At 37.5% G+C, this 14053-nt stretch overlaps 1 protein-coding gene across 2 annotated transcripts in view; it reads left to right on the plus strand.

The window, feature by feature from the left end:
- The first annotated feature begins 896 nt into the window (after positions 1-896).
- The window catches only part of LOC149566935 (putative galactinol--sucrose galactosyltransferase 6), a 42877-nt gene continuing 29720 nt past the window's right edge, over positions 897-14053 (plus strand). The window contains exons 1-2 of one of the 2 annotated variants that reach the window (XM_089820156.1): positions 897-1214; positions 1429-1501. Coding sequence is in view for 1 of the 2 variants with exons in the window: in XM_089820155.1 (XP_089676281.1) it covers positions 1111-1214; positions 1432-1501 (174 nt within the window). In the remaining variant the exon portion in view is untranslated. The remainder of the gene's footprint in view (positions 1215-1428; positions 1502-14053) is intronic. The other variant, XM_089820155.1, reaches the window with a different exon arrangement.

Here is a 14053-nt window from a genome sequence, read left to right on the forward strand (position 1 = left end):
CATAACTAAAATTACTTAATTTTATTAAAAAATTGGAAATACAAAATATTAAATAGTAAACCTTCTCTAACTGTGTAAAATTAAACAATTAGTTTTATTTATAAAATATTTTTATATTTCAATACATTTCATTTTCTCTTATACAAATGTGAGTTTTAATATAAAAATTAAATTCTTACTTTCATTAATTAAAATATAATATATTTTAATTTTTTATTATAACCATGACTTTATTTTGACTATTTGTTTTATTAAGAAAAATAATTATATTTAATTCTCTCTCTCTCTCACACACACACACAACTTATGTTGGTATCGCTCTATTTTACTATTTTATCTCTCTTCCTCTTCTTCTTATATATTATCTATCATTTTTTCCTCTGCATATATGTTTATATTGTTATTGCTCTATACTGTTATTTATCTCTATCTAATGATTAAAAAAAAGTGTGACCTCCATTTGATAATCAAGATGAGAATAATACATAGTTAGGGACTTTGGTCTCTTATTATTGGGCTTAAATGCCAAAACATATAATAACATAACATGAGAACTTAACAACAAAACATGAGTCGTCTTTTCAGATCACAATTGCATTTCTAGGACGAGAATGTAACAACAAAATATGGATCATCCTATGAAATCACAAGTGCATTTCTAGGAAAAAATTAATATATTCACAATGTTAATTCAGAACCATTTAACCTTATTCTCACTCATCTACACCTCTACAACCATTATGCGTTACCAGAAACTATGACGCATTGTGTCTCCTGTTAAAAAAAGTCAAAGGAAACGTGGTATCCAACTATAACTTTGGTTCCGGTTGCCGTAATAAATTGTCATACGCCCTGAACGGAATATTGACATTGATACTAATCTCACTCATGGAAACACGTGAAAGAGAAAAAAACTATAATCCACCAATTTCCTGTGTCAGATTGATTGGAATCCACGTCAGAGCCAACGGCATATTCAATGTTTGTAAATGTGGATACGATCCCCTAGGTGCCGTTGAGGAGCTGCATTGCGTGCCCAAAACGACTTTTCTAAATCATTCCAAGGATTTATGCATTGTGTAAATCCACACATTGAGGGGGAAGATCAGCATGGAGGCGGGGAATGTAAGCGTAAGCCAGCTTTGCAAATGGACTTCCCGCCTTAATAATATCAATAACACCCGCAAGATTGCTTCTCCCTCTGTCACTTCCTGGTAAGATTCATGTCTGATATTTTAAAATTTTATTTTTAAAATTGTCTGTTTCTTCGCTCAATTTAGTTGATTCTATCCGATTTAGTGCTCGTTTTGATTAGCTTTTTATTGAGCTTTGGAGGAAATATGTTTTGTTCAGCGCTAGAAATTTCTTCTAAATCGTTAAACTTTTGTTTTGTTTTATTGTTTGTTAATCTTAACTTATTGACTGCAGAAGGCCTCGTAGGAGTTCGAACAGAGATTGTTTTAATTTGTCCTGGCATTTTACGGGGCCTTTATTAAATCGGGTGCGTAATGCTGTAAACTTCATTCTTGATCTTTTATAAAAATATCCAAAAAATGCATAGCTTATTTATAGGAAATGTCCACTCACGTAGGCAATAGAGTTTGGAAACATCCGACCCATTTGAACAGGATGATAACTTAAATTATGTCGACCCTGAATCCATTGGAAAACAAAATATAGTTGTTTGTGGCGAATTGGTTTGCCCCAACTTTGGCCTGCCATATTGTTTTTGTCATGGAATGAATAATAAATCAATACTTCTTCCTAAGAAAACCCTTCTTCCCTTACCCTTGAACCGAGGAAAATAATGAATAACGTGTTTGTTTTCCTGCTATAATAATAAATTTATCATATTTAGCTTATTTAAAATTCAAAACAAATTTTGTGCATCTGATACTATGGGCTTCCTTGTTGCTGAAGCGGAGTACGGCTCTATGGCCAATTTATTGCAATGTCCGGTTGAATTTGGGTTGCATGCTTATAGAACCATTTTGATCACCCCATAAACCTGTTGAGAACCTTAAGTCCAATGATCATCTAACCTTTCGTCTCTGTCTATTCATTTATTTTCTGTCTCTTTGTATTTGAAGAGCGGATGTAGCCCTTTTGGTGAACTGCTATAATACTGTTGTTTTCTCTTGTTTTTGAATCTCGATTTTTTTTGGGTTCCTTTTTTCTCTTTCATTTTAACAATTCGTATGAGAGCTGTAATGTTTGATCAAATTGGTAAGAGAGATTCAAGTTTAGTGGGAGCAATTTCGGATGAAGAAGAAAAGGTCAAAGATTTGTGCAAATGAGTTGAAGCAAGGTTTTACTAAGGCCTTATGTGAGATGGGCAGTTTAGATGATTCAATCATTGAGGAATTCCTTAGCATGTTGGAATTGATGAAAGCCCAATAGCTTCTGGCAGTGACCTGGAGTATCTGCAGCAAAAGGCAAGAGAAGTAGTAGTCCTTGATCAGAGGTCTAGCATGGAGCCAAGCGGGGCTAGTACCATTGCAATCGTTGTTGTTGTTCATGACAAAGTGGTAGCTGCAGGGCAAGGAGATGTGTCATTTTCCTACTATAGTGCCCATGGTGTTTTTCTGCCTGCTAAAAGCGATGATGAAGATGATACTGCCTATAATACAGGCTATGATGAATGTACTGTTCCTACTGACATGAACCTTATCATAGATGATGATTTTTCATAAGTTCATTGAGAAATATGATGGTCAGGATTATTAGGCTAGGCAAATGATGATGGTGTCCCAACAAAATGGTTTCGAAGAGGAGGATACGATGTTGGAGGAGCGCGTCAGAGAGATTGCCCTAATCATGTCGATTATGAAGAGATTCACAGCCATCACAAAAAAGTTATTCATCGCTGTCAAAGATGTGGTTACTTTGAGAATGTTGGTGGATGAGTGACTGCAATTGGAGCAGTGGCAGAATTGTGAAAGCATTGTGGATGTAGTGGCACAAATAGTCAGGCAGGAGGTTGTCAATTTTCTCTAGACTGGTCGGCAGAGGGTTATGCTTATGATGGCCTCACAGTTGGCATCATATGATCAATTCAAGGAGACCATTATTTCTCATCATTCAATGGCATATGAAATTGATCTTCAATGGCAGATGAAATTGATCCTCATGTGATGACCAATTTTAGTGCTGGATTTGTGGCCGTCGTTGCTTTAAATCCCATGAATGTCATTGCAATTAATGTTTTGGTCAGTTTAAAAGAGAAGTTTGATAAGATGTAGGAAAATAATGATATTTATGAAGTTACTATTAGAGTAAGTTTTAGTGACTTTGACTTAGCATGGAGAAGACTCATCTAAAGTTTTCTTGAACTGAATATGGAGAGGCCCAAGCCTTGTCCGGCTTCGCTGAGACTGGTAATGGCGTGAGATTAAGAGTGGAAATGCAATAAATATCTCTGTTCATGGCTGGATATGTTGCACTTTATGTGGGAGATTGTTGAGAATGTGAAGTCCAATGGTCATCTGACATTTCATCTCTCTGAGTCTCTGTTTGTTCATTTCTTTGTTGTCTCTTTGTATATGGAAAGCTAAACAATTGTATGATTATGAGTTCAGATTGGATATATCTGAGAATTGAATAAAGATATTCCCTGCTTGAAGACTCTATGTGGCCATTTTGGTGAACCAATATAGAACTATTGTTTTCTGTCTTGCTTTTGAATCTGTGTCTTCTGCTTTTTGATTTGTTTAAGGTTGTTCTTTTGTTTTAACGAAACCTTTGCCACCAAATAGAAGTTACTCCAAATTCAAGCACGAGCTTGCAAGGAAGAAAATCAAACTGGCATAAAGAGTCCTTCAATCTAGATTCCATTATTTTTCTCAAACCCTCACTTCTTTATCCTTTCTTATTAAATTTTTTTTTTTATTCCAAAGAAACAATAATTTCATTTATTGTTAACCTCTTCTCTCCTAACTTAGCATGTTCTCTGCATCAAATCCAGTTAGACTTACTTTTGCTTTAACTATTGTAGAAATGTTAAAAAGTATATCATAATTTCTTATGCATGTTATGGTAAACAAGGCCTTGACTATTTGTGAAATAAATCATATTTTATGTATACAGCTAAATCCAGATGACTGCACTAAACTGGATGATTGATTTTCTGCACGCCTCTACATCAAACCTTACTGGTTTAATATCATATAACCTCATTTGATTCTCTTTGATAAGCATGTCCCTCTGACACAATTCTTTCAGCAAAGCAGGTAAAAGTCTCTTGAGCTATGCTTCTCTTATCTGGGTAGCATTAGCTCATGGCTGGTTGTTCCATTTGACCAAGTACCATTCTGCAGATCTACACCAAGATTGGTATCAGTCATGTTCATTTCTATAATTTCTTAACCTATTTCAGAAGATCCAGTTTGAAGTTGTCTTGTGGGTGTAATCATACAAATCGCAACAATGAACATCGAACTTTGATGGTAACTCCAAAAGATGAGCTTAATACTTAGTTTCTTAGTTTCTTTAAAGTCCAATCAAAGTCAATTTCGTTATATTGGCATTTGGGAAACTGGTTTAAATGCAGATTACTATTACAAAGTCCCCTCCTTGGTGGTAATTCTTTTTCCTTGTCTTACAATTTGCCTATTCCTGGGACATTTTCATGCTGTTTGTAGAGTGGTTACCCTACAGTAAACTAAAGCATGAATTAACGTTACCAATATCAACATAGGAAATTATTACCAATGGTAAGCATACCAAATATTTGCAAGGGAAAATAGTATTCTATTGATTACCAAAAAAATAAGCACATTATTCATGCTCCAATGTTCTTAAATAGTGCTCGACTGGTTAGGGAGACCAATTGACACATCCCCTCACTACCTAACTACCCAAACCCATTACTAACTACCTTTGGTTACGTTATTGTTTTATTACGTCCTACATTATCCCCACACCTCCCGAAAAAGAAGTCGTCTTCCAAACAACTACCCAACAATTAACCAAAGGAAAACTAGACTTCAACATGTAGGGTGGGAAGACATCCTTGAACTGGATGTGCATTGCTGCAAAAGCCGTAGATCTCGTTCTGCTGCCATTTGCTTGGCTCAAATTCCTTGTAGTAGTCACAAGGCTTCCATCCTATCCTTTTCCGTTGATGCCAACTTCTTTGTATGGGCTGCTTTCTCCAATTCCCACTCTTCTTTCATTCTTTTTGTCAACTCCTTTTCTTGCTGGAGTTCTAGGAATGTCCCCCCAAACACTTCCTCCATCTGAGCAAGTGACTGCATGAGAGGTGGCTACTCCATAACTGTAGGTATGGTACTTTCGACCTTCCATATCTTTACTACCTCTTTGTGCCCCGTTCCACTTTGCACGAGTAAGCTCCAAGCTGTATGGCAATCTTCCTTCATAAATTTTGCAAGGGACTCTACTGCTCTAACTATGGTGTCCAAATTCTGCCCCTTAGCTTGCTTAATGATTTCCCTAGTGGTCTGTTCCATCTCTAGTAAACCTTTGAGGAGCTATTCAACATTTTCCTCCAATGAAGATATTTCACATTGAACTTTTTCGATTCTCCCCCCTTCCATTTGCTTCCCACCACTATTGGGCATCCTCCACACTCCTTTCTTCCCTGCCAAGGTTACTACTAGAACAATCAATTGAGTACCTCAATTCCCTCCAGTGTGTTGAGCCTTACAGTATGGGGAGCCTTTTGATGCTTTTGAAGATCTACCACTTTGGTGTGTGCCATCTGTTATGGTGGAATTGAATTTGCTACTGCCACCAACTGCGATGTTGGGAATGAAATTCTTTTGGTCCCCCATTGAGGAATTATTTGGCTGCTCGTTCCTCCTACATTTTTCTTCATCTTGGTTGTACGATTGTCACCTCCAAACGTATGGTCTTCTCCTGTCACCATACAACCTTCTCCTTTCCCTTTTACCATACAAACTGTTTATGCTTCAATTGTACAATTCCTCTCTTCCGTACGTCCTCCTTCCATGACTTCCACCGTACGACCTATGTCTCCTTCTGTACTGTCATTTTGGGTGTCCTTGCTACTACTTGTACAACATATCTACGTACGACTTGCTCCCTCCATGTTCATATCACCTGTTTCCTCTATGCCCTCCATAGTCCCACCTGTTTTTGTATGACCTTGTAGGTGTACTCCAGCCTCTCGAGGTATAGCTCTTGGCAATGGTCCCTCTTCCATCGAAAGGAATGCAATGCCCTTAGGTGTGCCTTTGATCTGACTTAGCCAAAATTCGTCTTCATGGCAGTCCGAGGATGACAATTCTTCCAAGCTTGCTCCTTCTCCATCCGACATTTCATCCTCTTCGCCTAGCTTTGTACCCTGAGTATGAATAGAATTCTCCTATACAACTTGGCATCTCATTTTTTTCCTCCGTGGCTCTCCTTCGATGCCTATTCTAAATGTATCCATATGGAACCAATATGCCATGGTCGGCTTGTAGGGTTCTACTCTATTTGCTGCTACAAATGTTTTCTTGTGTTTGTGGCCACATGTGTTTGTACTGCTTCCAAGAACAAGGCAATTGCATGATGAGGCATGTAAAACACCTTATGTTTCAACTCCAAAAAGTCCCTTAATCGGTCTAAAAGAAGTTGAGTGCAATTGTAAACCCTCCCTACATTTAGCCCATTCACTATCAGCAACATCCAAATGGCTATGTCGGATGTTTGACTCCCACAAGTGAGTTTGTTTTTCACCAAGCCCATAATGCACCTCCACTCATTTGCTATGTGTATTCTTTAGTCTCCAACTATTGTTCATGCTTAGAATACTTTCCCATTCCTTCTCTGTGAAATTGCTCCTTTACATCAATCCCAACTATTTCATCTTTTCCTCCTTTGTCATTTTGCTTGAAGTTTTCGTTGGATCTTGCCCTCGATTAGGACCCCCCAATGCCTTGTTTATCTCCTTTGCCGAATACGAAATGGTAAGGGTTTGCTGAAAATACCGAATCACTGATTTATGCCCTTTCTTATCATATCCAACAATCATTATTTTCAACACAGGCTCAAACTCTTTTAAATAAAAATTCTCAACATGGTTTTATCTACCTTCGCCTTGATTATTCTCAACATAGAAATGATTTTATCTACCTCCGCCTTGCGTACCTCCTTCAAAACATGGTTTTCCTCTGCATTCTCCCACCATATTCTGCATTCGCTTTCCTACCAAGCTTTCAGATGTGCTATTGGCTGCTGTAATCTTTTCTGTGCTCTTCCCTTTGTTCTTTGTAGCAAATGCCATTTTCCTCACCTGTAATCCCTTGTCTTTTCTTGAATCAATAACTGTTTCTCAACTTGGATTACAATGCTTGTTTTTACCATTTGGAAATTCCTATTACCCACTTTAATTGCTTTTATATTTCCTCTGTTTTGATCACTATGTGCCGTCTGTTTTACCATTCTTCTTCGGCCAATCCTGGTGCCCTTCCTTCTTATTTGTTTGGTCACCCTTACAATTTTTGTATGTCGTACAAATGGACTCTATTTCTTTCGTACCTACTTTATTATTTGTTCTTCTTGTGTTGTTGGTGTTCATACGCAATCATGTCATACGGTGCTTATTCTTTCCTTCTAGCCGTATGTTGTATGACAAACTCCTAGCCTCTCCGTTCGTACATGGTATGGTAATCTCCTTACTACTTACCGTATGCTCGTGAGCCTACGCCGTACGTTCGTATGATGGCATGTGTCTCTTGTATTGTCTATGTTCCGTACGCTAGCCTGTACCCTCTTTGTTTCATACACTGTCTCTTCTGTACTTTGTACGACATGTGTGCTTCCTTCCTTTGCTTGTTGTATCGGCCCTTTTGTGGTGGCTCTACTACCTCTTATGTTCATTCGTCTTGCAATTGCTTGTAGCTTTCTACCCATCGTTGTCTCACTTTTTCTAACTTTATTTCGTGGATGCTAGCTGAATTTATAGTTCGCGTGTGGCCTCTTAGTTTTTTCTTTGTTATTATTTTTTTCTATTTTTTTGTTGTCTCCTCTTACTTTCCCTTTTATTTTCTTCAAGAAAAGTTCTCTTTCTTGGCGCCCATACTTCTCCTCCTTTATTTTTAATAAGTTAATATGAATAGTCTCTCTCCTCTCTGTATAGAGTTTCAATATGGACCTATTGACTGAATCTTTCAAGAGGTTATTGTCCAAGGTATCATAGCCTTATTGCCCCATTTGTCCCTACTCTTGTTATCCTATATAGTCCCAACCAACGTACTTTGAACTTGTTGGGCTTTATTTCATTCTTGCCATTATACTTAAGTAATAACTGCCATAGTTGAAAGCTCATTGTTTTCAAATGTTTGACGTGCCAAAACTTTCTTCTCATTTGTGTCACCTCTGTAGCCCATTGAGCTATCATCTAGTTTCATTAAGGCATTGAGCCTCTCCTTTAGGCTTTGCATATCTCCCAATTTGTGTTCAATTGCTGCTCTTGGACTTGGTACTTTATATTCTACAAGTATTACGACCTCTTGCCCATACATTAAATGAAATGGAGTTTGCCCAGCAGTGGCCTTGCAAGTTGTTCAGTACGGCTACAAGATTGTTGGAAGCCAGTACTTTGTTTGTGGCTTTGGTTTGTCCATTGGCCTAAGGGTAGTATGGACTAGAGAGTATGAAAAATCTTGAACTCATTTGTCATCGTCCTAATTACTTAATTCACAAAGTGTACTCCTCTATCACTTGTTATTTGTAGGGATATGCAAAACCAAGTCACTATTTGTTCATAGAGAAATCTTGTAGTACTCACTGCCATGTTGTCGGGAAGTGCCTTTGCCTCCACCCATCTTGCGAGGTACTCCGTTGTCACTATTACATGTTTACATTTGTGACTAAATTGGTAGGTAGAAGACATAAAATCCAACTCCTGTCTTTTAAATAGCTCCTATAGTTGTGATGGGAAAAGTGGCATGAAATATCTTTTGAGGGCTTTGCCTACTCTTTGGCATGTAACACAGCTTAGAACCCATTCCCAAGCATTTGCATGAAGTGTAGGCCACCAAAGTCCTTCTAGTAGTACTTTATGTGTCGCAGCATTGAGTCCCATGTGGCCTCCTACCAATCCTTCATGGGACTCCCTTAGTACTCTTGGAATTTCCTCCTCTAGTACGCATCTTTGTAGTACCTCATCTGGTCCAATTTTGTACAAAAGCCTATTGATGAGTTGGAATGTCCTCTTTAATGCAATATTTCTCCTTTTTGTGACTGGCATATCCTTCAGTAAAGTAGAAGTCGATAAGTCGATAGGTACTGGCCAATGTAGTAGTACTGCGATTTGAAATAGATGAGCATTGGGAAAATCCTCGTTCACCCCCTTTCTAGTAGGTTCTAATTTTATCCTAGACAATTGGTCTACAATCACATGGTTTCCTAGATGTACTATTATTTTAAAAGTAAACACCTGAAGGAGGACTAACCACCTACTTACTCTTCCTTGCATAGTAAGCTTGTTTACCAAGTACATGATGGCTTGACGATCGACAAAAAATGAGGATTAGCCACCTAATTACTCTTTCAATTATGTTTTCAATCCTTCTTTGCATACTATGTGGTCAAAAAGTTTGCCCTGAGGGACCATAAACTTGCATTTCTTTGGATTCAACACTAACCTTGCTCTCTAACATCATTCCATGCATTTTCTGATGGCTTTCAAGTGGTGCTCCTTCGCATTATAGATTTACCTAGTCCTCTAGAAAAGATTTGAAATTCCCTTCTAACATTCCATAAAAAATGTGAAGTATAATCCTATAGAATGTGGTAGGTGCGTTGCATAGCCCAAATGACATCATGTTGTAGGCATACACCCCATCTTCCACTATGAACATGGTTTTCAGTTTGTCTTCCTCAACAATGCTAATTTTGTTATACCCTTAAAACCCGTCCATGAAGGAGCACATCTCATGACCGGCCAGTTCTTCTAAAATGCTATCAATAAATGGAATTGGAAAGGGATCTTTTATTGTTACTGCATTTAAACATTTGAAATCTACATGGATTGGGATTTGGTTCCCATCTTTTTTCAAGGATATAACTATTGGTGAAACCCACTCATTGGTCAACACCTTAAATATTATACCTGCTTCCAACATCTTGGTGATCTCCTTATGTACTTTGGTTGCATAGATCATGTTCATTCAATAGGGTTTTTTGCATACTGGTCTTCCTCCAGGCATGAGGGGTATTTTTGTGAATGCATAGTTCTGGTGGCACCCCCTTTAAGTCCTTATATGTCCACGCAAACATGTTCTTATATTCTAGAAAGATCTAAAGGTTGTCGCTTTTAATATTGGGTCTCAGTCCTCTTCTATCAAGATCCCCTTAGGCTGGTCTTCCTCTCCTAGATTCACCCTTTCAAGTTTAGCTTCGTCATATTTTATTTCCTTGTCCTTCTTGAACTTGTGAGCCAAGGTGTCATTAAGTTTGGTTGTACCCTCCTTGTACTCCTTATAGCACCTTGGATATTCTTCTTGAGATTCCATCTTTTGTATTTGCAACATATTAAATTTGGGTTGATATACTTCATAATCCCCTATTTTCTAGTGGAACAAACCATTGAGGGAACTTGTTTCATCTTTTGAGCATTCTCCTAGCCGTAATATGCCTTCTTCATCTAGTTCGACTCCTTCACCATCTTCTCTCTCTGTCTCTGAATCAGAGGCGAGTTCATGATTTACAGTTTGGTTCCTCAAGTCAATTGTATTCTTATGCCCATCTACTTCAATGGATTTTTTATTTTTTTTCAATTGTGGTTCGTTATTGCCGTTACCAGCCATCCTCTCACTATAATGTATCATATTCCTTCTTTTCTAGAGTAATCACCATGAAATCTAGGAAGAACTATTGTGTGCCAATGACTACTTTATGTCCCATCAGAGTCCCTATAGGCTTGATTCCGTGCTGATTTGCTCCTACCAACTAAAATGTGGGTGGCCAAAGAGTTAGTTTCCTGAGGGCCTTCCAATTTTCCTTGGGGAGGACATTAACACCCAACCCTCAATCCACAACAATATTTGTCAAATTGCATCCCATTATCTCCATTTCTACGATTGTAGGTGTCCTTCCCATCCCACTGGTAAATAAAGTGTTGGTGTCCTTCTCTATTTTTGCTTCCTCCTTTCCATCCTCCTTGGAATGTTCTTCCTTAGCACTTCCTCCATGTGTTATTGCCACCCTTAGTTGAGGTAATGTTTCCAATAGATCGATAATCTTCACTGGCATGATGGCTTCTAGTACTTGCTATATGATGTTAGTTTTTGGTATAGACCTAGTAGAAGGGAGTTTTAGAGGTACTTACTTTTCCTTCCTTTGCTTTGGCATCTTGGATATCTCTTCTAGCTTTCTCCAACTTCTCTTTCTTTGTGCCTGCATCAGGTTATGTAAGTTCCTTGGCTTGCATTCTTGTAATGGCTAGTACTTACCTCCTTGGGTTTGCAATTTCCAACATGTTCACACCCTTTTGTCTAGGGTAGTTGGCATCCTCGTGGTTACTAGGTCTACACCACTTGCAGAGCATTCCTCCTTTTGTCCGCCACTTTGACAGTCCCGAGCAAAATATCCCCATTCATTGCACCTTTTACATTGGATCATGGGACATCCCCTTGCATCCTAGTGGATTCGCCTCTTGGGTGTATTGTTATTACTTCCTCTCTTGTTTATTCTGATACCCTCCAAGTGATGCTTCCATGTTTGTGTTCCGTGGGGGAATGCAAGGTGGTGTGGATTGTTCCCCTTGTGAAAAAAATACTTTAGCATTTCGTGCCTTCCAATTATAAGGACAATCCTTAATTGAATGTCCCAATACCTGACATATGTTGCAGAATGCCTTTCTGGGGCAACCATTTTTTGTGTCCTTCCTTCTGTAAAGTTTCTGCAAATCCCTGGACTGAATATAGATTAAATTCTGCCCTCTCTATCTTCTTATAACTTGCTGTGAGTAACTTCAGATTATTGCCTATAACTGGATTATAAATGTAAATTAGAATTCTGTGTTTTACTTCTGCAATTTGTAGGAAGGCAGTAATGACTAAGGAGCAGACTTGTATTGATCTTGTGTGCTCTTAGACTTCATCCTTACCCTCTATAAGTATAGAAGTCAAGAGACATGTCCTTAGAAAGGGCATGTCTCTTCAACAAATCACTTGCCTAACCTCTAGAAGTCAATGACTTTCTAAGGATAATTAATATTAATTATAAACACAAACAAATGTGGTTATACTAAACAACCTCTCTAATGATAGACGCTGATCTTGAAGAAGGAATAATGCAAATACTTGTTCCTCTACTTATCATGCTATATCAAATCTGATCGATCTGTTATCAGATCAGAATGATTAACAAGTTACAAATTTAACACTCCCTCTTAACTTGATAATCATACCGAGAGATATCATATCTAACAACATCAATAAAGATGAACAAGCAAGAATTGGTACTCTATATCTATTTGAATCTCCTTAGCATGTGGTATCATAGAACACATGATACAATGTCATAATACTAAGCTTGTAGTATGACAAATCACTGCTACTAGTGTTAATAGTATTGCAAAGAATACAATGTACAAGAGAAATTTGAAGAGTAATATAATTTTTTCATTTATCCAAGTTGTGACTCATAGATACTGGTATTTCTATATCACAACATGATCCTGAGTTTAAGACATACTAGGATACAGGATAAACATGGAGAACAATAAAATTCTTTCTATTTCCAAATTGTGACTCATTGATAGCAATGTCAACATTACAATATGATCTTAAACTCATCTAGATCTTACAATAGAACTCTATTGTTTAGCACATTATCTAAGAGATCGTCATCTCTCATAATGTCTTTTCCAAAAGTGTTCATTATCTCAAAGATCATCACCTCTTAAATAATGAATACAAATAGTGGAGCCCATAACAGTCAATAGCCTGACAAAATAAAATTATTTTATTAATAATTTAAAGAGTACAAATGGATTACAACTCAACCATACCAAGTCTCCTCCTTAAGTTTTCTATCTTCACTCTAGATAGAGGTTTGGTGAGTATGTGTGTTGTCTGATCTGCAATGCAAATGTATTCTAATTTTACAGAATTCTTGTCTACCATATCTCTTACATAATGGTAAGGAATTCTAGTATGCTTGGACTTGTCACGAAAAACTAGATTCATTGAAAGCTTGATGGAACTCTGATTATCACAATGAATAATCGTAGGATTCATGGCTTGCCCAAATAATCCCACAAGTAACTTCCTTACCTAGACTGCTTCTCGAGAGGTCATTTCTGTTGCAATGTAATCGGCTTCTGTGGAGCTCTGAGCTACTGAAGACTGCTTTCTGCATATCCAAGATATCATTGCTGATCCTAAATTGAAATAGCATCCTGAAGTACTTTTTTTGTCTTTAACACTTCCACCCCAATCTGAATCAGTGAATCCATGTAAGTCTAAACCAACCTTCTCGTATTTGAGTCCAAAATTAAGAGTGCCTTGTAAGTATCTCATAATGTATTTAAGTACAACTAGGTGAATCTCCTTTAGCTCACACATAAATTGGCTTAAGGCATTAATAGCATAGCAAATATCAGGTCTTGTATTTACTAAGTACATAAGGGACCCAATCATCTGTGTGTAGAGAGTAGAATCTATGGAAGGTGATTCTGCAGTTGCTTAAGTTTATGTAGATTAGTTTCCACTGGAGAAGACATAGATTTGCAAATTCACATTCCATATCTCTTCAAAATGTCTAATGTATACTTCCTTTGATTAAGTATGATACTATCAGAATTGTGCGGTGCTTCCAACCCTAGGAAGTAACGAAGGAGTCCCAAGTCTTTCATCTCAAATTCTCTAATTAGATCTTTCTTGCACTGATCTATAAGATGATCATCACCTGTTATTAATAAATCATCAACATACATTATCAAAATTACCATATCATCTTTATCTCTTTTATAATATAAATTTGGATCAGCTTCATTCTTGGAAAATCCTAAGCCGGTGAGATACTTATCAATTATTTCATACCAAGCCCTTAGAGACTATTTAAGTACATAGAGAGC

Source organism: Cupressus sempervirens, chromosome 3, assembly GCF_028749045.1.
Source record: "Cupressus sempervirens isolate cs-2001-9-10 chromosome 3, ASM2874904v1, whole genome shotgun sequence".
Lineage (NCBI taxonomy): Eukaryota > Viridiplantae > Streptophyta > Pinopsida > Cupressales > Cupressaceae > Cupressus > Cupressus sempervirens.